Source organism: Eleutherodactylus coqui, chromosome 6, assembly GCF_035609145.1.
Source record: "Eleutherodactylus coqui strain aEleCoq1 chromosome 6, aEleCoq1.hap1, whole genome shotgun sequence".
In the NCBI taxonomy this organism is placed as follows: domain Eukaryota; kingdom Metazoa; phylum Chordata; class Amphibia; order Anura; family Eleutherodactylidae; genus Eleutherodactylus; species Eleutherodactylus coqui.
Genome location: NC_089842.1, coordinates 195,152,367 through 195,180,315, shown reverse-complemented (window position 1 = coordinate 195,180,315; position 27,949 = coordinate 195,152,367). Strand labels below are relative to the sequence as shown.

The 27,949-nt window shown below is 45.2% G+C and overlaps 1 protein-coding gene across 1 annotated transcript in view; it reads left to right on the top strand.

The window, feature by feature from the left end:
- Positions 1 to 27,949, top strand: part of ARHGAP5 (Rho GTPase activating protein 5) — an 88,589-nt gene that overhangs the window by 35,795 nt on the left and 24,845 nt on the right. Inside the window, exons 2-3 of the mRNA XM_066608556.1 lie at positions 1,355 to 5,235; positions 23,678 to 23,822. Coding sequence (XP_066464653.1) covers positions 1,522 to 5,235; positions 23,678 to 23,822 — 3,859 coding nt within the window. The 5' untranslated portion in view covers positions 1,355 to 1,521. The remainder of the gene's footprint in view (positions 1 to 1,354; positions 5,236 to 23,677; positions 23,823 to 27,949) is intronic.

Here is a 27,949-nt window from a genome sequence, read left to right as displayed (position 1 = left end):
GGCTTCATTTAGAATACAACAGTAAATATCCAAGGCAACGTGTTTCGCTGCCTGAACTGGCAGCTTTCTCAGGCCTGAAGAAGCTGCCAGTTCAGGCAGCGAAACACGTTGCCTTGGATGTTTAATGTTGTATTCTTAATAAAGCCTTTTTAAACTTGCCTCGCCTGAATCTCTGGAAGTATGCCAATGGAGCTCCCTTATTTTCTCTTATTAAGTTAGTATAGTTGGTTCAGAGTCCCTTAACACCTATTAATTGGTTTGGGGATGACAGTTGTATGTTGTAAATATTGAATGTTGAAATCATAGCTTTATAAAAAACTTGTAATTAAGTTCAGAAGCTCCAGAATGTCAAGCAAAAATATATAATGCAAACTAAAGAAAATTAAGTGGATAAAGTAAGTTCCTAAGTATAAAAGTCACCAGAAACTGCTGGAAACTGTGAATCTTTCTATGTAGAGAATTGGAGCTTCTTCGGGCTCCTCTACAGTACTAGCAAAAATAAAATGGAGCTGCCATCACTTGGTGTCCAGAAGAGGTCTGTAGGGTACATGTAGTACCATACTGTACGGTAAAGAAGTGCTACTAGGCAGCCAATCGGTGCATGCACTTCAGTAATAACAGGAGCTTTACTAGTGTAATACCAATGCCAATTGGCTGAATTTTCCAGCTGATCAGCATGTCTCAGATCGGAACTATCTGTGACGCAACAAATTCAGTCTGGTCTCACGTTAACGTGACCAGAAAAGACAATTATGTGCTGAAAATATTGTATCCTGAGGCCATTGTAAGTCGAGGGATCGCTTTATATTATACTGTATATGAATATCGGGTAAAAAAAAAAAAAAACATCTGGCCAGTGTAGAAAATATCTTCCCTCTACCCATCATATTTTTCAAATGTCTCTAATTGTGACACGCCGCTGAAATGCTTATTTATTTTTACGAATAGAATTTGAAAATGTATATCTTTAATGTTTTTCGTAGATATCTATGTAAATGTTCTCCCCTTTTTCTCTTAAACCAGTTATAGCACAGTTTAGTCATGTTTTTAGCTGATTATCTGGTTGTAATAATGGAAATGGTAACATAGCATGTTAGGCCGAAAAAATACACACCCATCCAATTCAGCCTGTTATCTCCCAATGTTGATCCAGAGAAGGAAAAAAAAAAAGATGAGTTAGCAGCCATTTTTCTTCATTTAAGGGGAAAAAAAATCCCTTTCGACTCCAATCTGGCAATCGGAATAATCCCTGGGTCACCGACCCTTGTGCTGAAGTAAACAAGTTTTTTATATTTTATGCCGTCTTGTATTGAAATTGGATCACAATTGTAATATATTTGTTTTGTTCCTACAGAAACACCATGTGCCATCATGTTTGAGAATCTATCGTGTTGGACAACATGAGAAGAGTTAAGCATCTTGCCCCCTCTTTTTGACCAAATCTAAAGACCTCAAGTGGAGATTAAGAATGAAAAGTATGCCCTGCTATCTAGATGTGCTGAAAAGGATGAGAGGGGAGTGATGATGGCAAAGAATAAGGAGCCGCGCCCCCCTTCATATACCATTAGCGTGGTAGGATTGTCCGGAACGGAAAAGGATAAAGGCAACTGTGGTGTTGGAAAATCGTGTTTATGTAACCGATATGTCCGCCCAAAAGCTGATGAATATTATCATGAACACACCTCTGTCCTTAGCACAATTGACTTTGGTGGCCGTGTTGTCAACAATGACCACTTTCTGTATTGGGGTGACGTAACGCAGGTAGGGGAGGATGGGATTGATTGCAAGCATCACATTATTGAACAGACAGAGTTCATAGATGATCAGACTTTCCTTCCACATCGGAGTACAAACCTTCAGCCCTACATAAAGAGAGCAGCAGCTTCAAAGATTCAATCTGCTGAGAAATTAATGTACATTTGCACAGACCAGCTTGGCCTGGAGCAGGACTTTGAGCAAAAGCAAATGCCTGAAGGAAAGCTTACTATAGATGGTTTTGTTCTATGCATTGACGTTAGCCAAGGATGCAATCGAAAGTTTGACGATCAGTTAAAGTTTATTAATAACCTCTATGTGCAAGTAGTAAAAGCAAAGAAGCCCATTATCATTGCCGCAACGAAGTGTGACGAGTGCGTTGACCACTATTTAAGAGAAGTCCAAGCCTTTGCCTCTAATAAGAAAAACATACTTGTTGTAGAAACCTCAGCCAGAAACAATGTAAATGTTGATACTTGTTTCACAGCACTAGTTCAAATGTTGGACAGAACGAGAGGTAAACCCAAGATTATCCCATACCTTGAGGCTTTCAAAACACACAGGCAAATTGTTGCATCTGCTACTGATAAGTTTGAAAAGCTTATTGTACAAACTGTGCGAGATTACCATGCAACTTGGAAAACTGTCAGTAATAAATTAAAAAACCACTCTGATTATGAGAATTACATAAATTTAGAGGGAACACAGAAGGCTAAAAATACATTCTCTAAACACATAGAACAGCTCAAACAGGAGCACATAAGAAAAAGAAAGGAAGAATACCTTAAAACATTACCACGAGCTCTCAATACATTACTGCCAAAGCTTGAAGAGGTAGAAAACCTAAGTTGGACAGATGCTCTTCAGGTGCTAGAGAAAAAGCCCGAATTCAGTCTATGGTTCATACTGTTGGAAAAAACACCATGGGACCAGTCAGAGCATATTGATAAAGTGAATGACCGAAGGGTTCCTTTTGATCTTCTCTGCACGTTAGATGCCGAGAAAGTCTATCAAAGCCATGTTCAGCATTTGGTTTCTGAGAAGAGGAGATTGGAAATGAAAGCCAAGTTCAAAAAAACCCTTGAAAAGATACCATTCATTTCCCCTGGTCAATCTTGGGAGGAAGTCATGTGTTTTGTTTTGGAGGATGAGGCCTATAAATATATCAACGAGACTGACCGATTTGAGGTATATCGTAAACACCAGCAAGAGATCATTGAAAAAGCCAAAGAAGAGTTTCAGGAGATGCTTTTTGAGCACTCTGAGCTATTTTATGACCTAGATCTTAATGCTACCCCAAGCACTGATAAAATGACTGAGATAAATGCCGTTCTTGGAGAAGAACCAAGATACAAAGCTTTACAGAAGCTTGCAACTGACAGAGAATCTCTTCTTCTCAAGCACATAGGATTTGTTTATCATCCTACCAAGGAAACTTGTCTTAGCGTCCAAAGTTGTATGGACATAAAAGTAGAACAAGTACTTGCCAACAGTTTATTACAATCGAATCTTAGCCGTTTGAATTTGTACCAAGACGGAACTAACCTTGACAAGGTAAACCTTCTCATCCTTGGAAAAGACAACCTTGCTCAAGAGATGGCCAATGAAATAAGGACCCAGTCCACGGATGATGAATTTGCATTGGATGGAAGGATATACGAGTTAGACTTAAGAGCAGTGGATGCCAATTCCCCATATCTTTTAAGCCAACTATGGACTCCTGGGTTTAAACCACATGGTTGTTTTTGTGTTTTTAGCTCAATAGAGTCACTTAATTTTATAGGTGACTGCATTGGGAAAATTAGATGCGAAGCTCAGGCAAGAAGAGATAAGGACATTGCAAACCTTCCATTTACATTAATTTTGGCTAACCAGAGAGAGAGTGTCAGCAAAAACATGCCCATATTAAGGCACCAAGGGCAGCAATTGGCAAATAAGCTCCAGTGTCCTTTTGTTGATGTGCCAGCTGGCACATATCCACGTAAATTTAATGAGTCCCAAATCAAGCAAGCTCTGAGGGGAGTGCTAGAATCTGTCAAGCACAACACTGATATTGCCAGTCCTGTTCCTGCAATTAAAGACCTTTCAGAAGCCGATCTAAGAATTGTAATGTGTGCCATGTGCGGAGATCCTTTCAGTGTGGATCTTATTCTTTCCCCCTTTTTAGAGTCTCGCACTTGCAGTGCTGCTCAGCCAGGCCAAAATAACTCTCTAATGCTGGATAAAATAATTGGTGAAAAACGGAGAAGGATACAGATAACTATTTTGTCATACCACTCTTCAATTGGAGTTCGAAAAGATGAACTGGTTCATGGGTACATTCTTATTTATTCAGCCAAGCGAAAAGCCTCTATGGGAATGCTCCGTGCTTTTCTATCAGAAATTCAAGACACAATTCCTGTCCAACTAGTGGCAGTTACAGACAGCCAAGCAGACTTCTTTGAGAATGAAGCTATCAAAGAACTAATGACTGAAGGCGAGCACATAGCTACAGAAATTTCAGCAAAATTCACAGCTTTATACTCTTTATCTCAGTACCACCGCCAGACAGAGGTCTTCACACCATTTTTCAGTGATGTCTTGGAAAAGAAAACCTCCATTGAGAATTCATATTTAGCAGAAAGCCGTAGAGAGGCAAGCCAACTATGTGAAGATGCTTTTCCTTATTCACCGCGTGGAAACTCTCCAGCCTACAGCTGCTACCCCGATTCAGAAGATGACACAGAAGCACCACCTCCTTATAGTCCTATAGGGGATGATGTGCAACTGTTGCCAAAGTGTAATTTGGATAATGAAGGGAATGAATATCCTACACACAGTACCCCATTGAATTGCCATGACCATGAGCGCAACCATAAAGTGCCTCCACCAATAAGACCGAAACCAGGTGGACCAAAGTCTAGAGTGAATAGACTAGACCCAAATCTTGTCAGAGCTATTGAAGCCGGCATTAGTAAAAATCCAAGGAAGCAAAGTCCTCGTTACCCATTAGTGCACCCTGAAGACGCAGATTCATCAGATAACTACGCAGAGCCGGTTGATACATTATCGAGGTCCAAAGATTTCATTAATGACTTATATGCAGATCCAGATGATGGTCAGAACCACATTCATAAAATGCATCATCTGTTCCCTAATGCACAAGGAGATGAAGAAAATGGTATCACTGATAGAAATTCAAAAGGACAGGGAGAGAGGCGGCCATCAAAATACAAGTACAGATCGAAAACTCTATTCAGCAAGACAAAATTGTACACCTATAGACGAACTCATTCTGATGCCAGTGATGAAGAGGCTTTTACTATCACTGGAAAAGATAGGAAGCGGAAACCAAAACACAGGCCAAGTGAAGAAGACCCACTACTTTCTCCAGTTGACACTTGGAAGGGTGGCATAGATAACCCTGCCATCACATCGGACCAGGAACAGGAAGAAAGAAAGACCAAGAAGAAGCCACCAAAAGTGAAAGAGGAGAAGAAGGTAGGTTATTTTGTTAGCTGGCTTTGCATGGATTCATGTCTATCTGGTCTGATTGTTGTGTTTTGTTTTTTTTTTGTTTTTTTTTAAACTTGTAACCAAAGTACTTGTTTTTTTTTATTCTCAAGACTAGATCTGATAAAAGTAGCAAGTGCCTCTACCAGCGTCTTACACTGGGTTAGAATCAGTATTTTCTTAACAATATTCATTGAAATATCTTACTAATGACTCGTTTCAATGAAATTAATTGCAGACAAGCTTAGTGTTTGCTCAGCTCAGAGTGGAGATTGGTTCAGAGAAGGATTTGAGTACTTTGTCATTGTTGGTCAGGAGTCTTCTGTAAGGTCAATCTGATGGACCAGTAAGTTTTCAGCATGTTGAAGAAAGGGTTTATATCCTACAGAGTTGGATAGGGACAGAACCACAGGGTCATGGTGAAAGTTTAAAAAGCCTAAAGTATAGTTACTTTTACCCTTATTGGCCCCGAGAAGGGCATTAAGCCTTTGTGCTTTTATCTAGGATGTGGCTATGCATCACGGTGTAGTGGCCGCTGCTGGTAATTGCAGGAGCATCTCCTGTTCAAATTATTGAGAGCGGCGCCTGAAATTACCAGCACCAGCCACTACACGGAGGTCAAGCGGTCTGCTTCTGCTCTGTACTCTGCCGTTTGCCTGTGATACAGGTGCCAGGACAGCTGATCTCCAAGGTCCTAAGCGTGGGCTCCAGCCGGTCAGCTTATCCTGAGGATAGTTCATTAAAAAAAACCAAAAAAAAAAAAACCTGGAAAACGCCTTTTTAATATTACTATTTGAATTTCAGAAAGATAATGGAAACTTTACTGTCACACTAGGATTTTTGCCTATAAAATGGAAACGAAAATGTGGCTGTTAAAGCCGTCTCACACCAGGCTCTATGAGACCGAATAGAGTAAAGGGGTGCAGTGTACTTTATATATCCGATGACTTTTCGGAATAGGCTGCTATATGTGTATAAATGAGGAATAGCACACTGTTTTTGACCATTCAAACCCTCACAAGGGGAGAATTAAGAAAAATACAGATTACATCCCTAGCTTTCTCTTCTATGAGCTGTTGGCAGGAGCCTGCTGTTATAGCTTCTATATTTTGAGTGAAAATCCACACCAATGGGCCGTATTTTGACTTTCGCAGAAATGCTGTGGATTTTGTAGCATAATTTTCCACTGCAGAAAATCCTATAGTATTTCCACTACATGTAAACATACTCCAAGTCTGATACTGGGTTTTGTCGTGTATTTTTGAGCAGTAAACTGCAGATTTTACTTCAAAAATTCTCTGTAGTACAGAGACTTAACATAAGCATGTAGGACTGTGTACAACAGTACTGAGCAGTGTAGATATGATTTTCAGGAGCTTGTAACGCTGTAAATCACTCACTGTGAGCATGTCTGTCTCTCTGCTTCTGTCTTTTTCCACCCTTTCCCTTTTTATAGACTTCTATGGGCTGCATAATTCATTACCGTTCTTCATTTTCTGTCCTCCACCTTGTTCCCTTTGCTACTAGAGACGGACATCACTTGACAACAGGCAGTGGACATCCATTTAGAAGGAATTGAGACCGTTAGTACCTAACTTTTTAGACTGATTTTTCAGCAGGTAAACATTTTAGGAAAACCTAAACTGATTTGCACTTTGGTTAGTTATCTTGTTGGCCATCATATGAGCACACGTTATTTGAGAAGTCAAACAATTTAAGGATCCTTTCTTGTTTTGATGTCCTTTTTTTCCATATTTTTTGTTTTCCAAATGCAATTGCTATAAAACGCTGCCTCCTAGGAAATATATGTAGGTTATCCTCATCAAAACGGTTTTCTTGCTGTTGAGCAGAACATTTTGGCTTTTTACAATCCAGCTATTCACTTATTGGTTGCCTGATGAAGGAGCCTCTGAGCTCCAGAAGCTTGCAAATAGATACATTTGGTTAAATAATAAAGGCATCGCCTCTATAATACATCTTTTCTATACAAGAGTATTTAACACCACATTAATTCAGCCCCAAGAGCCTGAAGCTAACACATTAACAGTCATGCAAAATCTCCTAGTAATAGCCGTTATATTAAGTATCCAGTCTGCTTTGTTCCATGTACAGTAGATAATACCTCCTACTATTCTGTGTAGGTGGTGGTTGGCTTAATGCACCAGTAAATCGTATATCGCTACTATCTCCCGGGCATAGAGCATGCATCAATATTTTCTCCCTGTAGGAGTTGTGACACAAAAAACTATTTTCGGTTTCTTTAGCGAAATTGTCTCTGGTGCATTAGATGTTCTATATATGGCCCGTTTATTTCTAGCTCGAAAACTCTACTATGAGTATCTCCATCTCCATGGAAATATTTTCTTGGTAACAAGCTGTACATGAAAATGGTTTACATCTGTGAACGCAGAAATGTCGACATCTCGGGCAGTAACTGCTTTAGAAGTACATTTCATTATGTAAGGATTGTGTTTCAGAGCTGTTTTCTATAGGGAGTCTATAAGTTGCTACATAGGGTCATAGTTTACATGCTATTCAAAGAGAAAAAGGGTCTTAAAAATTTCAACCCCGTAACACGTCATGACATACAGTTATGTCGTCGAGGTAGGCGGTTTGTATGGAGGGGGATCTATACAATGCAGGTGCCAGCTGTTTCTTACAGCCGACACCTGGCCACAACAACTGGGATCAGCACTCCCGGTGATCGTGTCTGTTGACCTTTAAATGCAGTCATCAATCCTGGCAGCTGCATTTAAATGCACTGACCTGACTTGGGGTGTTTCGTAGTAATTGCACTGACCCATAAAGTAAAGTAATGTAATTTTTTGCTGCAGTGTGTACAATGTAGAAACAAGCCCCCCCCCCCCCCCCCAAGATGGTGGAATTGCACTTTTTTTTCCCTCTATTTCATGCCACTTAGAACTTTTTAAAAGTTCTTTGATACATTGCACAGTAACTTTGAAAAATACACCTCGACCCACAAAGACCTTGCGGGTCTTAAATTGTGCACATAATTTAAAAAGTCTTACTTTTCTGCCTCCTTCTGCTCAGTCTAAATCCTCCTTGCATCAGGTCACATGACAATGAGCTCAGAAAGGTCCTTCATAGCAAGAACCTTCATTTCTATGTCTGCCACCAGTCCTGTGGATGCAGAGGCTGGGAGCTGTTTTTCTCCCACCTGTGGAGGCAGAATGCAATCCTCTTTTGCCCATCGCTGATCTCACAGATCAGTGAGAGGGAGAGAACTGTGCAACCTCCGAGTTCTTGGTGATCCACTCTTCCGAATCAGGAAGGAAGTGTCAGGTGGGTCAGGCACCATTTGATTCTCCTGACTTTAGACTGTAGGATGAATTTTTATTTATTTATTTTTCCTGAGGCCTCTTTAGAGTGTATTTGCATGCACATCGGCATATTTAATGAACTAATTGCATGTGCAATTGCACACCGATGCCCTCACCCATTGAAATTGCCAATTAGTTTCATGATTTCAAAATGTTTTTTGCCTGTGCTTACGCAAAATACAGGCATGTGAACGAACCCATTTGATGGTTCGTTCAATGTGTTCTATTTTCTGTATATGGTGTTCAAATTTTTTGTGCATACATATCTGTAAAAAAAATATATTTTTTTTACTGTAGGGCAAAAAGCTTTTATTTTTTTACGTTTTACCTTTTTTATATTTTAAATGTTTTATACTGTTTTTTTTTTTTTTTTTTTTCTTTTTAAGTTTCCATTGGGGACATGAACTTGCGATGTTTTCAAAGCACATGCAGTATGATGTAATACCATAGTATTACATTATACCATGATGTGACAAGCAATTTTATCAAACCACGCCGCAGACAGGGCTTGATGGCAATCTGCAATGGCAGCCATGGGGGCTTTTAGAAGACCCCCTGACTGCCATGGCAACCTGATCGGAGCTGTTGTGGACAGGAGTCAGCTGTAAGAAACAGCCGGTACCCGCATCGTATGATGGAGGATCGTCCTACCAATCCCCCTCTGTAAAATCTCTGAACCTCTATGACGCTATTTTATGTCATGGAGCGTTAAGGGGTTAAGATTAGCCTTTGGCTGAATGTTAATTTGGCTGACAGCTATTCCTCCTTACTTAACCATATATGCATGGCTTGGCGGCTTTTTTTTTTTCCTTATAGGAAGAGGGGAATAAACCGCTGCCACATACTTCTGGCAAGAGCTTATTTCTTGTGGGAACAAAAGATTAGGCATGTTTTATAATGGAAAATATACAAAGCAGAGATAGATAATGTATGTTCACAAATATTAGATTCTGACATTATGATTACATTAACAAGGCAGAGTTATATGTAGATAAGCCAACATATAAAATGGAGGGAAAATTTAACACAAAAATGGCACAAAACAAAAACTAAGTAATCTAAAACAATAAACATTTTAGAATGAAAAACATTAAACATGCCTGATTCTTCTTTCATGGGAGAGTAAGGGCACCCCTGTAGACTGCATGATTGTCAGCTGGTTCGCCTGACTTTCATCTAATGTAGATGGCTGCCCTAAATTTTCTACCCTTTGTTGACCCTGTCCCAATCTACACAGCAAAGTTGTAAATGGGAGCTGAAGAATACAGGATTTCATCCTGTTGTTGAATTTAATTCATACCAAACAGCCGCATAAAAAAACAAAAAACTGCCAGGGCTGGTTGACATCAACATTTGGGGTTCAGTTTTCACACTCTACTTGGGGAGCAGAAAGACTGCACCCCCTGGCTAAATGGTACCCGTTGACTGTAATTGGGTCCATTCCTTCTATTTTTTTTTATATTTTTTTTTTTTACTGGACAAACCTGCTCACTTCTGCGGAATTGGCCAACATTCTAATGTGTGGGAGCCTTTTGTTTTTAAAAAAAAAAAAAAAAAAAAAGAAACCTGATTGGGTGCCATTTCTGTCATATTTTTGGTCCTAAAATCAGGCAGTAAAAAGCCTGTGTATGTACCCTAACTAAAAGTACTTTATATCAGCACTGGGTGATAATGATGGTGAGCCACAACCAATCTGCTGCATCCGAACATACTTTTGTGGGTCACCCCCTAATTTAATGCTTGTTTTATTTGATTTGGGAGTCAACTTTGATTTTCTGTTTAAAGCATCTGTTTTTAATAAATATTGTGATATTCATCATACGTCATTTGAGATCTCAGCCATTGCTGCTTCAAAAGTTCCAGACTGTTTTGACATTTCTTTCTTGAGGGATTCTTAGCTGGTCCTTGTTTGCAGACAGTCGGAGATGCATCTGTTGTACTATTCTTGTTTTATATAGTTGTTTCCCTTTTCTCTGCTAAGGCTACTTTCACACGGTGTTTAGCAGTGTCCACTTCTCTTTTTTTATGTTGACTACACTCCTGATGCATATGGCAAACTTATCCATGGACTTCCGTTCACTCGCCGCAAGCTAGGAACGGTTTACGCCGCGTTTCCCGCGATTTTTCCGCGCGTTTTTCGCGGCGTTTTCGCGGCGTTTCCATTAATTTCCATTGACTTTCATGGGTGCATTAGGAGAAAAATAAGGACACATATGCAACTGACAGTTCCTATGTTAAAAACGCCAGTGGACAGGAACACATGTTATCTCTATGCCTGTGCAGGAAAAATGCAAAACGCAGGTAAAAAAACGCCAGTGGGTGCTCGCCCTAAGGAGAAAAAAATAGCGTTCTGACCCCCGTCCCAGGCCTCTCACTAGCAAAGCCAGACTCCTACTGTACACTGATGAAGAGCAAATACCCTGAAACAGCTGTATGTACATGGAGTCTGGCTTTGCTTTTAATTCCCGGTCATTGTAACAAGGCTTGTATAAAGATTCTACCTTTTGGCTTGAAGGAATGCTGCCTTCCAATAGGTGGCACTGGGGAGGTATTATTTCATCTCCCTTATTTGCATATTACCATAGGAGCATGAATGGCCTTTTGAGTCTCCTCACTCACCGTCTAGGTGTACTCCCTAAGGAGAAAAGATAGCGTTTCTGACCATTAATTTCTTAGAAACTAATAATCCACTTGATGATCTGGAAGAGGGAATAGAGGGGAAACTGATCAAATTTGCCAGTGACAACTAGGAGGGATAGCTAACACTAGAGTAGAGACAGAGCGGATTCAAAAAGATCTAGACAACCTTGAACCGTGGGTGGCGACTAACAAAATGGTATTTAACAGGGAGAAATGTGAAGTCCTAATTCTGGGCAAGAAAATCTTACAAAAATGCACATACAGAATGGGAGAAATTGGGTTAAGCAGCATATAAGAAAAAGATAATAGATTGTAGACCAACATAGACAATGAGCCAACAGTGTGATGCTGCAGCAAAAAAAAAGCAAGTACAATTCTGGGATGTAGTAAAAGAAGCATAAGGTCTAGATCAGGGATGTCAAACTCTTTTTCACAGAGCACCATAAACCTGATCTGGCTACCTTCAACCGGTCGATTTGTAAGACAATATAGTAAGGGCCTGTTCACACAAGCATATTTGCGTACATAATATGCAGTGCATCGAAGCCATTGATGTCAATGAGTTCTTTCACTTGATGTATATTGTCACACAGCATGACTTATTTTGTTATATACTACACACCACAATAGGCCATTTGAAGTGAATGGACCGCGCAAATACGTGGTGAATGCGCAGGAAACTTGAGTATTCACTGCATATTTGAGCACCATTTCAGTGGGCCCATCAGCATTCTTTTTTGCGTGCCCAAGTATGCAAGCATAAGTGATTTTCGATTGCGCAAATACGCAGCGTATTTGTGCGACCAAAATACGATTACGCCAGTGTGAACAAGCCCTAATAGTGACCCCTATAGTGTTCGCAGTAGTCAGTGACTCTGATAAGGGCCACAGTAAAATTAGTGACCCTGCTAGTGGACCCAGTAAAAATAACAACCCCCACAGTGGCCCCAGTACTAACAGGGTGCCCCACAGTGCCCCCAGTACCCCCCCTCCCCCTCAGAAATATGAACACCCCCTCAGTAATGATAGTCCTTCCTTCCCCTCCCACCCATATACTTACCTCCTCCTTGCTGTCAGCGCTGCTCCCCCTCTGCTCGCGCTGAGCCCAGATGCACTCTGATGTCAGTGTGTGCGCTCGGCATGTTTCCTCCCTGAGTCCTCTCTTGCGGAACTGAGGAGCAGGGGACTCAGGAGAGGAGGATCCCAGCTGCACACACACAGAGTGTGTGCCAGGATCAGCTCTAACAGCGTGATTACCAGCAGGGAGCTGCGGCACCCCAGCTGGTAATCGCTTCAGTGGTGAATGTTTACACTGCAAAAAAGAAGGCTGAGAGGAGACTCAATAGCGGTCTACAAATATCTGAAGGGCTGTCACAGTACAGAGGGATCAGCCCTATTCTCATTTGTACAAGGAAAGACTAAAAGCAATGGGGTGAAACTGAAAGGGAGGAAACACAGATTAGATATTAGACAGTGAGGGTGATGAATAAGTGTAACAGGTTGCCACAGAAGGTGGCGAGTTCTCCTATAATGGAAGTCTTCAAACATGCTCGACCACCACTTTGTTCCATTAAACAAAGTGGCAGGCGCAGTGGGATAGCTATGCAAAAAATTGTGATTGGTCCCTGATCATATGATCTCTGAGATAAAGCTATCGCAAAGACCAGTGTGATGTTAAAGGGAACTTGTCACCTGCAAAAAACACCATACACTAAGTTATGGTGCTGTTCAGGAAGGTGACTGGCAGCCGGAAATGTATTTTTTTATATTCACCCTCTCTTATGATTCCGTGCTTTGGACTTCAGATGACAGCGCAGGATTGTGAGTGAGTATAAGGTCGGGCTCACACGGCCTTAAAGGAGATGTCCCGCGCCGAAACGGGTTTTTTTTTTTTTAAAACCCCCCCCCCCCCCCCGTTCGGCGCGAGACAACCCCGATGCAGGGGTTAAAAAAACCACCCGCACAGCGCTTACCTGAATCCCGGCGGTCCGGCGTCTGCATACTCACCTGCTGAAGATGGCCGCCGGGATCCTCTGTCTTCATGGACCGCAGGGCTTCTGTGCGGTCCATTGCCGATTCCAGCCTCCTGATTGGCTGGAATCGGCACGTGACGGGGCGGAGCTACACGGAGCTACACGGAGCCCCATAGAGAAGAGGAGAAGACCCGGACTGCGCAAGCGCGGCTAATTTGGCCATCGGAGGGCGAAAATTAGTCGGCACCATGGAGACGAGGACGCCAGCAACGGAGCAGGTAAGTATAAAACTTTTTATAACTTCTGCATGGCTCATAATTAATGCACAATGTACATTACAAAGTGCATTATTATGGCCATGCAGAAGTGTATAGACCCACTTGCTGCCTCGGGACAACCCCTTTAAGCGTAACACGTTGTGTCAGTCATACAGTGTTTTACCACCGTGGAGCTGTCCGACCTTTCACTGTGTATGGCAGCAAAACTGTACTGCACATGACAGCGTATCACATGAACACTGTCATGTGCAGTCCACCTGTGTTTTTTTTTTTTTCCCTTTTAAATTTTCCGCGCCGTCGCTTCACAATGACTCGTATACACTCTGCCCATACGCTAGTATATTACTTATGGGTGCACGTATATACGCGCCCATAGAGAACAATTGGCTGTCATGCGAGTATACATGCTGTGTTCTATTTTTTTTTTTTTATTTTTTTTTTTTTGCGCTTGCATATTACGGAACTCCGACACGCAAATATGAGTGAATCTGCATAAGGCAATGTAATTGCCTGCAAATTAGTGCATGCGTAATACACGGGAATCATACGCTCGTGTGAGCCCGGCCTAAGAATACACAGCTTGTAAAAATGAATAAATCAAGCCCCAAGAAAATGTTGTAGTTTTGCCTCAAAACTCTGCATGCAGATACATCTCAGGCACATATGCAAATAATTTGAGTTGTGATGTAATTAGATGAACGGTCTTGTCACCTGAGGCACTCAAACTGGTTCCACCCTTGGCCTGTAAAAAGGCTCTCAGAGGCTCCTTGTGTGTAGTGACCTCTTCTTCCACTTGTGTACAGCTTGTTGACCCTGTAGACGCCTCTACGACACGGAGAAGAGATTTTGCCCAGTTGGAGAGGGGCGTATTATTGAAATGCAAGGAGCTTGGGCCGTTCTGTCCAGACTATTGGCAGTGGACGCGTGACGGCCCGCACACAAGGTGACCGGGCTCAGGACACCCTCGACAGACCACCAGTAGAGAGGATTGTCTGATCATCCAACAAGAATGAGCAACTGCATCTTTGGTGTTAGTCACCAGCCAGAGAGAGGTGGCGCCATCGTTTACAGGCTTCTGTGTCTGTCAGAATCATTTCCAGGCGCTTGGCTGAAGGAAATTTGGTCTGGTTGCCAGATTTATCACCAATAGAACATGTATGAGACCATTTGGGGTTTGCATGATTTAGAGGCTCAGTTACAGCAAAATTGGACAGATATGCCTCAGGGAACCATACAGAACCAGTATGCCTCCATACCTGCCCGTATCCTATCTTGTATCCAAGCTAGAGGCGGCCCAACAGGGTACTAGAGCCTCCATGCCCGCCCGTATCGATCCTTGCTTCCAAGCTAGAGGCAGCCCAACGGGGTACTAGAGCCTCCATACCCCCACCACCACCATATCACATCTTGTATTCAAGCTAGAAGCAGCACTACTGGGTACTAAAGCCTCCATGCCTGCCTGTATGATCTCTTGTATCCAAGATAGAGGTAGCCCAAAAGGGAACTAGAACCTCCATGCCCGTATCACATCTTGTATCCAAGCTAGAGGCGGCCCAACCAGGTACTAGAGCCTCCATTCAAAGGGTCGGTTTTTCGCAATAAATTATCATTTTGCTCTGATATTGTAATACTTATCTCAATGTTATAATCTCACACAGAAAGTTTAATTCGATTCTGACAACTCCTTCTAGACCATTGGTTTTTGCAATTGAGTGTATATGGCGCATTTCAAAATTGACAGGTTCCCTTTTAAAGACTCTTATATGGAAAATACAAAAGTTTTACAGAGGTGATAACTCTATTGGCTAGAAAAGTTGCCTCTTGATAAGGTAGATTAACAAATGGAGAACTGAGAGAAATGCACAATATTGAATTGGCAGGGTATGAACTTAAATGTTAGGCATTTCTCTCAGTTCTCCATTTGTTAATCTACCTGATCAAGAAGCTCATGTGCAAAATTTATAAATACAGTTGTTCTGGTGAGCCAATAACAGTATTACCTTAAGGGCGCCTGCACACGAGCGGAAATTCTGCGGCGGGATTTCCGCCGCTGCAAGCCTGTATAGGATTGCGTTAACAAACGCAATCCTATGCAGACGGCCGCGGTTTGGCTGCGTGAAATCTTGCGCGGCAAACAAACCGCGGCATGTTTTAATTCTGTGCGGGGCTCCCAGAGCCCCGCACAGAAACGTCACTCACCCGCCGCCGGCTCCAGTCTGCACATGCGCCGGCTGCCCGGCAAGCCGGCACATCAAACAGCCGGAGCTGCAGGCGCGGGTGAGTATGCGCTGGTCCCTGCAGGCACACGGGTAGGGTCCCGCGGCGAGAATCTTCGCCGCCAGATCCGACCCGCCTGTCTGTAGGCGGCCTTAGGCTGCCTGTCCACGGGCGTTACGGTATCCTCTGGCGGATCTCCGCAGCGGGAGCAAGAGCTGACAGACGGATCTCCGCCGGCCAGCCTAACTGTCGGATAGGCTGACCGTGGAGAAACGCGGCAAATCGCAGCATGCTGCGATTTGCCTGCCGCGAGCGGAGAATCGCAATGATTCTCCGCTCGTGGACATGGGGGAAGCACTCTCCATAGCAACGCTATGGAGAGCTTTCACTGCGTTCCCTGCGGCCATATTACCACCGCAGGGAACGCAATGAAAACCCGCCCGTGGACAGGCAGCCTTATAATTTTGTATTTTCTACACAAGGGTATTTAACATAGATGTTACCACATTGTTCTTGCTATATACTGAGATCACTGACTACTATTTTGGAAACACGGCCAGGACAAGGGTGTTTTCTCTCTTTGCACTTGTTCCAGAAAGAATAGTCTTCTGTCCTATGCTATGCCAGTTTCTGTTGTGTGTGTGCCACTACTGAGAAAATTACCTCCCTGCACATATGATCTAGACAGAATTAATGGTACATCGGGGGCTCTTTCCCCCCCCCCCCCTAGTAATAGATGTATAGGGCAAAGCAGTGTTTCAGTTCATTTTGCAATATGGGATCTTACAGCTTCATTGCCCCTGACTATCCTAGTGAAGGCAAGTCCATGATGACCTGGATGTCACAAATTTTAATCCCTACAATTTTTATTTTGGGAGATCAAATCCTGGAATTGTTCATAAGACTAATCTTTATGCAAGTTTGATGAACAAATGCCCACATCTGTACTCAGGAATGTGGACCCAACACAAGTGTTTCCAGAAAATGCAAAAAAAAATAAAATTGGTCATTACTCATTACTAGAGATGAGCGAACGTACTCGTTCGAGATGCTCGTTACTCGAGACGAGTACCACGCGATGTTCGAGTTACTTTCACTTTCATCTCTGAGACGTTAGCGCGCTTTTCTGGCCAATAGAAAGACAGGGAAGGCATTACAACTTTCCCCTGCGACGTTCAAGCCCTATACCACCCCCCTGCAGTGAGTGGCTGGCGAGATCAGGTGTCACCCTAGTATATAAATCGGCCCCTCCCGCGGCTCGCCACAGATGCATTCTGACAGAGATCAGGGACAGTGCTGCTGGTGCCGGAGCTGCTATAGGGAGAGCGTTAGGAGTTATTTTAGGCTTCAACAACCTCAACGGTCCTTCTTAGGGCCACATCTAACCGTGTGCAGTAGTGTGGAGGCTGCTTTTTGCAGTGTTGCACATTTTTTTTTTTTTTTGTATATCGGCCGTGCAGAGCATTGCATCCTGCAGTAATTTTACATTGTCCAGGGCCAGTAGTGGTGAGGCAGGGACAGAAGACATATTTAGTGTATATAGGCAGTGGGCCTTTCCAAAAACATTTGGGAAAAAAAATCTATTCGGGCTGCCTGTGACCGTCCTCAGTGTACTGGGTCTCTGCTGGGGGTAGTTGTCCTAATTCATACGCAGCCAGCTAAGTATTACAGCAGGCTTGCGCAAAATTCTTTCCTGCCTCTGTGTTGCCTCTTACATCACAGCTGTATTCCTGTCCACAAGTGTACTGGGTCTCTGCTGGGGGTAGTTGTCCTAATTCATGCGCAGCCAGCAAGGTGTTACAGCAGGCTTGCGCAAAGTTCTTTCCTGCCTCTGTTGCCTCTTACATCACCGCTGTATTCCTGTCCACAAGTGTACTGGGTCTCTGCTGGGGGTAGTTGTCCTAATTCATACGCAGCCAGCTAGGTGTTACAGCAGGCTTGCGCAAAATTCTTTCCTGCCTCTGTGTTGCCTCTTACATCACAGCTGTATTCCTGTCCACAAGTGTACTGGGTCTCTGCTGGGGGTAGTTGTCCTAATTCATACGCAGCCAGCTAAGTGTTACAGCGGGCTTGCGCAAAATTCTTTCCTGCCTCTGCTGTGTGTTCCGTAAGTGAAGTCAGCCTCCAGCCACAGGCCAATAAGTGGCACATTTAATTACAGCGTTCTGTTTCTGCACTACTGGTAATACAGCATGCTGAGGGGTAGGGGTAGGCCTAGAGGACACGGGCGAGAACGCGGAGGCCAAAGTCAGGGTGTGGGCACAGGCCGAGCCAGTGCGGTGGCCAGGGGTAGAGGCAGGGCCAGACCGAATAATCCACCAACTGTTTCCCAAAGCGCCCCCTCGCGCCATGCCACCCTGCAGAGGCCAAGGTGCTCTAAGGTGTGGCAGTTTTTCACAGAGACGCCTGACGACCGACGAACAGTGGTGTGCAACCTTTGTCGCGCCAAGATCAGCTGGGGAGCCACCACCACCAGCATGCGCAGGCATATGATGGCCAAGCACCCCACAAGGTGGGACGAAGGCCGTTCACCGCCTCCGGGTTGGACCACTGCCTCGCCCCCTGTGCCCGAACCTGCCACTGAGATCCAACCACCCTCTGAGGACACAGGCACGAGTGCCTACCGGCCTGCACCCACACCCTCACCTCCGCTGTCCTCGGCTCCATCCAGCAATGTCTCTCAGCGCAGCGTCCAGACGTCGCTAGCGCAACTGTTTGCCCGCAAGCGCAAGTACGCCGCCACGCACCCGCACGCTCAAGAGTTAAACGTGCACATAGCCAAATTGATCAGCCTGGAGATGCTGCCGTATAGGCTTGTGGAAACGGAGGCTTTCAAAAGCATGATGGCGGCGGCGGCCCCACGCTACTCGGTTCCCAGTCGCCACTACTTTTCCCGATGTGCCGTCCCAGCCCTGCACGACCACGTCTCCCGCAACATTGTACGCGCCCTCACCAACGCGGTTACTGCCAAGGTCCACTTAACAACGGACACGTGGACAAGCACAGGCGGGCACGGCCACTATATCTCCCTGACGGCACATTGGGTGAATTTAGTGGAGGCTGGGACAGAGTCAGAGCCTGGGACCGCTCACGTCCTACCCACCCCCAGAATTGCGGGCCCCAGCTCAGTGGTGGTATCTGCGGCGGTGTATGCTTCCTCCACTAAACCACCCTCCTCCTCCTCCTCCAACGCAACCTCTGTCTCGCAATCAAGATGTGTCAGCAGTAGCACGTCGCCAGCAGTCGGTGTCGCGCGGCGTAGCAGCACAGCGGTGGGCAAGCGTCAGCAGGCCGTGCTGAAAGTACTCAGCTTAGGAGAGAAGAGGCACACGGCCCACGAACTGCTGCAGGGTCTGACAGAGCAGACCGACCGCTGGCTTTCGTCGCTGAGCCTCCAACCGGGCATGGTCGTGTGTGACAACGGCTGTAACCTGGTGGCGGCTCTGCAGCTCGGCAGCCTAACGCACGTGCCATGCCTGGCCCATGTCTTTAATTTGGTGGTTCAGCGCTTTCTGAAAAGCTACCCACACGCTTGTCATACCTGCTCGGAAAGGTGCGCCGACGCAGCGCACATTTCCGCAAGTCCAACACGGACGCTGCCACCCTGCGGACCCTGCAACATCGGTTTAATCTGCCAGTGCACCGACTGCTGTGCGACGTGCCCACGCGGTGGAACTCTACGCTCCACATGTTGGCCAGACTCTATGAACCGCGTAGAGCTATAGTGGAATACCAACTCCAACATGGGCGGCGTAGTGGGAGTCAGCCTCCTCAATTCTTTACAGAAGAGTGGGCCTGGTTGGCAGCCATCTGCCAGGTCCTTGGAAACTTTGAGGAGTCTACCCAGATGGTGAGCGGGGATGCTGCAATCATTAGCGTCACCATTCCTCTGCTATGTCTCTTGAGAAGTTCCCTGCAAACCATAAAGGCAGACGCTTTGCGCTTGGAAACGGAGGCGGGGGAAGACAGTATGTCGCTGGATAGTCAGAGCACCCTCATGTCTATATCTCAGCGCATTGAGGAGGAGAGGGAGGAGCATGAGGAGGAGGGGGAAGAGACAGCTTGGCCCACTGCTGAGGGTACCCATGCTGCTTGCCTGTCATCCTTTCAGCGTGTATGGCCGGAGGAGGAGGAGGAGGATCCTGAAAGTGATCTTCCTAGTGAGGACAGCCATGTGTTGCGTACAGGTACCCTGGCACACATGGCTGACTTCATGTTAGGATGCCTTTCTCGAGACCCTCGCGTTACACGCATTCTGGCCACTACGGATTACTGGGTGTACACACTGCTCGACCCACGGTATAAGGAGAACCTTTCCACTCTCATACCCGAAGAGGAAAGGGGTTCGAGAGTGATGCTATACCACAGGACCCTGGCGAACAAACTGATGGTAACATTCCCATCCGACAGCGCTAGTGGCAGAAGGTGCAGTTCCGAGGGCCAGGTAGCAGGGGAGGCGCAGAGATCGAGCAGCATGTACAGCGCAGGCAGGGGAACATTCTCCAAGGCCTTTGCCAGCTTTATGGCTCCCCAGCAAGACTGTGTCACTGCTCCCCAGTCAAGGCTGAGTTGGCGGGAGCACTGTAAAAGGATGGTGAGGGAGTACGTAGCCGATTGCACGACCGTCCTCGGTGACGCCTCTGCCCCCTACAACTACTGGGTGTCGAAGCTGGACACGTGGCCTGAACTCGCGCTGTATGCCCTGGAGGTGCTTGCTTGTCCTGCGGCTAGCGTCTTGTCAGAGAGGGTGTTTAGTGCGGCTAGGGGAATCGTCACGGATAAGCGTACCCGCCTGTCAACTGACAGTGCCGACAGGCTTACACTCATCAAGATGAACAAAGCCTGGATTTCCCCAGACTTCTCTTCTCCACCAGCGGACAGCAGCGATACCTAAGCAATACGTAGGCTGCACCCGCGGATGGAAGCATCGTTCTCTATCACCATCAAAAACGGGGACCTTTTTGCTTCATCAATCTGTGTATTCTATTCATCCTCCTCCTCCTGCTCCTCCTCCTGAAACCTCACGTAATCACGCCAAACGGGCAATTTTTCTTAGGCCCACAAGGCTCAGTCATATAATTTTTGTAAACAATGTTTATACGCTTCAATGCTCATTAAAGCGTTGAAACTTTCACCTGAACCAATTTTTATTTTAACTGGGCTGCCTCCAGGCCTAGTTACCAATTAAGCCACATTAACCAAAGCGATTAATGGGTTTCACCTGCCCTCTTGGTTGGGCATGGGCAATTTTTCTGAGGTACATTAGTACTGTTGGTACACCAATTTTTTGGGGCCCTCGCCTACAGTGTAATCCAATTAATTTTTTGCCCACCTGCATTAAAGCTGAAGTTACATCAGCTGTGATGGGCAATGCAATGGCATATATTTATGTACCGCCCGTGGCTTCCTGGCACCCACCCATGCCGTGGGTCCACAGGGAGTTGTAACTGCATGTGTCCACTTCTAAAGAACCCCAGTCTGACTGGGGCATGCAGTGTGGGCCGAAGCCCACCTGCATTTAACCGGACGTTACTTCAGCTGTGATGGGCACTGCAATGGGATACATTTATGTACAGCCGGTGGGTTCCAGGGAGCCACCCATGCTGTGGGTGCATACGGAATTCCCATTGCGGAGTTGTACCTGCCTGTGACTATTTATAAAAAACCGCGGTCTGACTGGGGCATGCAGACACCTTGACAGAATGAATAGTGTGTGGCACATAGGTTCCCCATTGCTATGCCCACGTGTGCAGCTCCTGATGGTGGTGGCACAGGATTATATTTTTCATTGCTTCTGTACAGCATTGTGGGCTATCGCCCCGCCCCTTTTAAAGAGGGTCGCTGCCTAGCCGTGCCAACCCTCTGCAGTGTGTGCCTGCGGTTCCTCCTCATGGCAGACGCACTTATAAATAGACATGAGGGTGGTGTGGCATGAGTGCAGCTGAAGGCTGCGCAGGGACACTTTGGTGTGCGTTGTGGACACTGGGTCGTGCGGGGGCGTTGGGCAGCATGTAACCCAGGAGAAGTGGCAGCGGAGTGTCATGCAGGCAGTGATTGTGCTTTGTTGGAGGTAGTGTGGTGCTTAGCTAAGGTATGCATTGCTAATGAGGGCTTTTCAGAAGTAAACGTTGTTGGGGGGGGGGGGGGCACTCTTGCCGGTATTGTGGCTTAATAGTGGGACCTGGGAACTTGAGATGCAGCCCAACATGTAGCCCCTCGCCTGCCCTATCCGTTGCTGTGTCGTTCCCATCACTTTCTTGAATTGCCCAGATTTTCACAAATGGAAACCTTAGCGAGCATTGGCGATATACAAAAATGCTCGAGTCGCCCATTGACTTCAATGGGGTTCGTTAATCGAAACGAACCCTCAAGCATCGCGATAATTTCGTCCCGAGTAACGAGCACCCGAGCATTTTGGTGCTCGCTCATCTCTACTCATTACACTCAATATGTGGTGCTTCAGGAAACCTTCTGCTTACATCTGCTGGGCTCTGTATCTGCAGCTATGATATCCAGGAACTGCTATGAGGCCTAGATTGTACATTTTAGAGATAATGCCCAGGTCTCTATGAGAAGTGATCCTGCTTATGATTGGCTGAAGACATTTGAATTCACTAATTGCTCTCCTAAGGGATACATCTTTAACTGTACACCCCACTATACCGATTTTTGTATGTATGGTTCACATGTCAATCATTATATTGACGCTTAGGTGTACTACATATTACATCATTTTTACAGCTGTTTCTTTGTATTAATTTGAACCCTCTCCTGTATCCCTATATCCCTTACACAATTTGCCAGCCAAAACTGTACTCTGTATTCCAGGTGTATGATCTTACAAGTGACTAGCCCATTTCCCCGAAAATAAGCTCTACCCTGATTTTTGTGTGTGTGTGTGTGTCGGCTTGAAATATAAGCCCTACCCTGAAATACGCCCTAGCTGCATTACATAAAAAAACAAAACAATACATTACCTAGCAGACTCTGTACACGTCCCCTTGCTGCTCTCTGGAGCTCCAGCAGGCTTCCTGAAGTCCTTGGCCGCCCACGGAAGATCGCTTCCTGGTTACGAGATTCATAAATCCCACTTCCTGGAAGCGATGGCTGTGATTGGTTCTCGAGTGCTAAATTGATTTGGTTTATAACATTTGATGGCTGTGGACAGGGTGTTTAGCTTATTGTAAATCTGCTAAAGTTTTGAGTTGATGAACTGCTTGAGAATGTTCTCACCAGTCATATAACCCTTTTTTTAAAATGCTCAATATTTGGAATGCGACTCTCATGGTATTGACAACCTGGTGTTCATTTGAAGTCACATAGTCCTCGCTTGCATCTCTGACGACAGCCTTTCAGTGAATGTTTTTGCTTAAAACAATGGGCTTCTGATTGAAATTGTTCTTGACATCATTGCTGTATTTTCCTCCTGTTCCAGAGAAGAGTTTGATTTGACCTAAATTTTCTATTCAGCTTTTTTGGGGAGAAAACTGCCAGTGATAGCATCCTGAAGAACATTTTGTTAGAAGTCAACTCTTGCAGGCTTCAAGCCTCAAGAGCATCTGTCAAAATGTTTTGTTAATATTGTGCAGAGCTGTTCAGAGCTATATGTTTTGTGATAGGTGATTTATTTTCTGTAACTGAGTGGTCCCTAATATTCATTAGGAATTCTGCCTATCTCTTACTTCCTTAGTCAAAGCCCCCTATGACCAAATCCGTAAATCCCAACCCATAGACTGTTTTTGGTTAGAACACTTTGTATACAATTTTCTTCTAATTGTTATGGTGCAATGCAAAACTCTGATCTATCACTGCTATAAAACCTTCAGCTGTCCTGTTATCTTTTCATGTTTGTTTTTTTGAAAATATTTTATCAATCTGACCAGAACCAATTTCAAAAGTAATTTTTGGGGGATTTTATGGTAATTGTACTGCTTATGTAAAACATTAAATATTCTAAAATTGTCTTCATCTGTACTCTTAGAAGAAGAAAAACAAGCCGTTTAACCCACCAACACGTCGGAACTGGGAAAGCAACTACTTTGGGAAACCCCTGCATGAACTTGTGAGCCCAGATAAGCCTATTCCAGTGTTTGTGAAGAAATGTGTGGACTTCATTGAGGAGTCAGGTAAGACACTATTAGTAGTTGGACTTTATAAAATAGTTGCAAAAGATGCTGTACAATTTTAGCAGACGGAGTGCTCATCTTTTCCAAAAGCATACTATCCAGATGTTATTGGGTGTCTGAAAATAAATAAATAAATAAATAAATAAATATATATATATATATATATATATATATATATATATATATATATATATATATATATATATAATATATATATATTGTATTTTTATTTTTTTTACTTGCTATTTTATTTAATTTTTTTCATGTAAATTATTTTTTATTTGCAATAATTGAAATATGTAAAGGAATTCAAAACCCATTTCTTACTGTTCTGCCTTCTCCTTAGGGTCTTTAGCTGTGACTTACAAATAAGGAGCCAACCTGCGTCTGCTAGATTGCAGGAGCTTTAATCCTACTCTTTATTTTAACCATCAGCTAGGATTAAAGCCCAGGACTAAGCACCGCAAATTACAGCACTTGGTCCTTATGGGGTTAATTTTGCAGACACTTGTAGGCTATGGTGAGATGACATGACTTGGCCTCCCATTTCAGTATTCTATACAGCCTCTGCTTGTATGACTTAATGTTCTTTCCATCTTAGTCTTTGGAATATATGGCTATATCCTGCTCTTTAATCCACACCACTGCTTTTTTATATGTGGTGTCACCCGAACACATGGGAGGTGATTGGGCTGTACATTGGCTACTATTTTAGTGAGATATCTACTTGTGAGTTTACTGTATGCTCACAACATACTTAGTCTGCTCGTCAATGCTTACAACTTCTCCATTAGTGAGGAAGGTGTTAAGGAGCTGTTGATTCTGTGTGAAGTGTCTGGTAGGCAACACAAGCTGTGTGATTTGTGCCCAGCCACACGCAGCTCCAAACAAGCAGGAAGAGGAGCAGATGCTGCCACCATCACCCACTTAAATAAACAGAAGCATCAGTTGTAACAATATTCTCCGTTTATGCATTGGCTCGCTATATTGTGCTAAATGCGTTTTAATGTGACGCCGTTTAATGTCCTGAATTATATGCGCTTCTCCCAGGTCTATAGTGGATAATATACTGCAGACATAGATTATTTTATTCTTGATGAAATATCTTCAGAGTACAGTTAGTTTTGACACTTTTAGCACTGACCTGTAATTCTCAAAACTAGCAGTTATATCTCTATTCAAGTGAATGGGACGAAGATGCGATACTGGGCACAGCCACTATACAATGAACGATGCTGTGCCTGGTATGGACTAAAGTGACATCAGTGCTCACAAGAGCGCAACTGTCACTTCAGTCAGCTGATCAGCAGGGATCATGAACTTACTCATACAGATCAACTATTGATGACCCATCCTGCTATTGTTTAACACATGATGTCTTGACGCCGAATTTGTTTCTTTAATAGTATCTATCTGCATACAGTCTACAGAAGCATGGTATTTTATATAATCTAGATCCTTGGGCATACTTAACTGGCCACATCAATTGCAGAGTCTAAAAGAGTCAGGTTATTAAAGAATTATAATTCATAAATACGTATTACTGCTGTGTAACAATATGAAACCTTTATGGTATGGAGGCTACCACAGTGTCATCAGGACAGGCTATTTTGGGACTATAAAATGTGTTGTGTGTATATTTTATCTTGTCCATGAACAATATTTATCACTTATCTACAGGATACAAGTTTCTACATCAGTGATTCCCAACTGGGGTGCCGTGTCTCTCTGGCTGGAAATCACGTTGGTACTGTTGTACCTTGACACAGTGGTGTAGCAAGGTGGGTGTGGTAGGGGCTGGTGGTCCCGGGTGCTATCAGTGAGGGGGGGGGGACGACTCAGCCAGTCAGCTGTGGTCCTGTTGCGCAGCAACTTGGCAGCAGCGGGTGGAGGAGCCACTATTGGAGTCTGGTATAAGCCCCTCACAGAGCCTGCACTGCCCCATAGCGCCGGTTAACCCTCCCCCGGCAGTCCTGTCATGAGGGGACATGCAGACCTGCAGAGCCGGCAGCTTCCAGGACCTCTGATAATGTCCCCTCATGCGATACCCTGAGTGGGATGACATGACCATGGGGAAGCTCAGTAAGTGTAGGACTCTGCTGTGTGTGTTGGAGGTATGGGGGTCAGCATGGATGGAGTGAGTGAGTAGATCTGTGGGGGTCAGGTTGGATGGATTGAGTGCGGATCAGGATGGATGTAGCAGAGCTGTGTGTGTGTGATATCTGGGAATCGGGCTGGATGGAGCAGAACTGCGTGTGTGATGTCTGGGGATCGGGCTGGATGGAGCGGAGCTGCGTGTGTGATGTCTGGGGGTCAGAATGGATGTAGCGGAGCTATGTGTGGGATATCTGGGGATCAGGATGGATGGAGCGGAGCTATGTGAGATATCTGGGGAACAGGATGGATGGAGCGGAGCTATGTGTGGGATGTCTGGGGATCAGGATGGATGCAGCGGAGCTATGTGTGGGATGTCTGGGGATCAGGATGGATGCAGCGGAGCTATGTGTGGGATGTCTGGGGATCAGGATGGATGGAGCAGAGCTGTGTGTGGGATGTCTGGGGATCAGGATGGATGGATGGAGCAGAGCTGTGTGTGGGATGTCTGGGGATCTGGATGGATGGAGCAGAGCTGTGCGTGGGATGTCTGGGGATCAGGATGGATGGATGGATGGAGCGGAGCTCAGTGTGGGATGTCTGGGGATTAGGATGGATGGATGGAGCAGAGCTGTGTGTGGGATGTCTGGGGATCAGGATGGATGAATGGAGCAGAGCTGTGTGTGGGATGTCTGGAGATCAGGATGGATGGATGGAGCGGAGCTCAGTGTGGGGTGTCTGGGGATTAGGATGGATGGAGATGGATGGAGCGGAGCTATGTGTGGGATGTCTGGGAATCAGGATGGATGGAGAGGAGCTATGTGTGGGATGTCTGGGGTTCAGGATGGATGGAGCGGCGCTCAGTGTGGGATTTCTGGGGATTAGGATGGATGGAGCAGAGCTGTGTGTGGGATGTCTGGGAATCTGGATGGATGGAGCGGAGCTATGTGTGGGATTCTGAGGATCTGGATGGATGGAGCAGAGCTGTGTGTGGGATGTCTGGCGATCAGGATGGATGGAGCGGAGCTCAGTGTGGGATGTCTGGGGATCAGGATGGATGGATGGAGCGGAGCTCAGTGTGGGATGTCTGGGGATCAGGATGGATGGAGCGGAGCTATGTGTGGGATGTCTTGGGATCAGGATGGATGGAGCGGAGCTATGTGTGGGATGTCTGGTGATCAGGATGGATGGATGGAGCGGAGCTCAGTGTGGGATGTCTGGGGATTAGGATGGATGGAGCCGAGCTATGTGTGGGATGTCTGGGGAGATGGATGGAGCGGAGCTGTGTGTGGGATGTCTGGGGATCTGGATGGATGGATGGAGCGGAGCTGTGTGTGGGATGTCTGGGGATCTGGATGGAGCGGAGCTGTGTGTGGGATGTCTGGGGATCAGGATGGATGGAGCGGAGCTGTGTGTGGGATGTCTGGGGATCAGGATGGATGGAGCGGAGCTATGTGTGGGATGTCTGGGGATCAGGATGGATGGATGGAGCGGAGCTGTGTGTGGGATGTCTGGGGATCTGGATGGATGGATGGTGCGGCGCTCAGTGTGTGATGTCTGGGGATTCGGATGGATGGAGATGGATGGAGCGGAGTTGTGTTCAGGATGTCTGGAGATCAGGATGGATGGACCGGAGCTGTGTGTGCAATGTGTGGGGTTCAGGATGGATGTCTGGCCGGCCCTGCAGTGACAGTGTCGGGACCTGAGGTTGAGAACAAAGGAGTAGTAAATGTGGTACAACGTTATACCAGCTGTACATATAATTATGTACAGGATATATCCAGGTTACATCAGCATCACTGTATACAAGGGATGTATATCTCCTGTATATAGTGATATGGAGCATGCTGGGGTAACCTGGGTATCTCCTGTATATAATTATATATGTACAGCTGGTATAAGCTAGACATCCCCTTTATAGAGTGATGCCCTGAGGTCAAATAAAATGTAATAAGCCACGCCCCTGGCCACACCATAGCCACACCCCCTTTTGGTAGGGGTGCTGCGCTGTAAAAAAATTTTTCCCAGGGGTG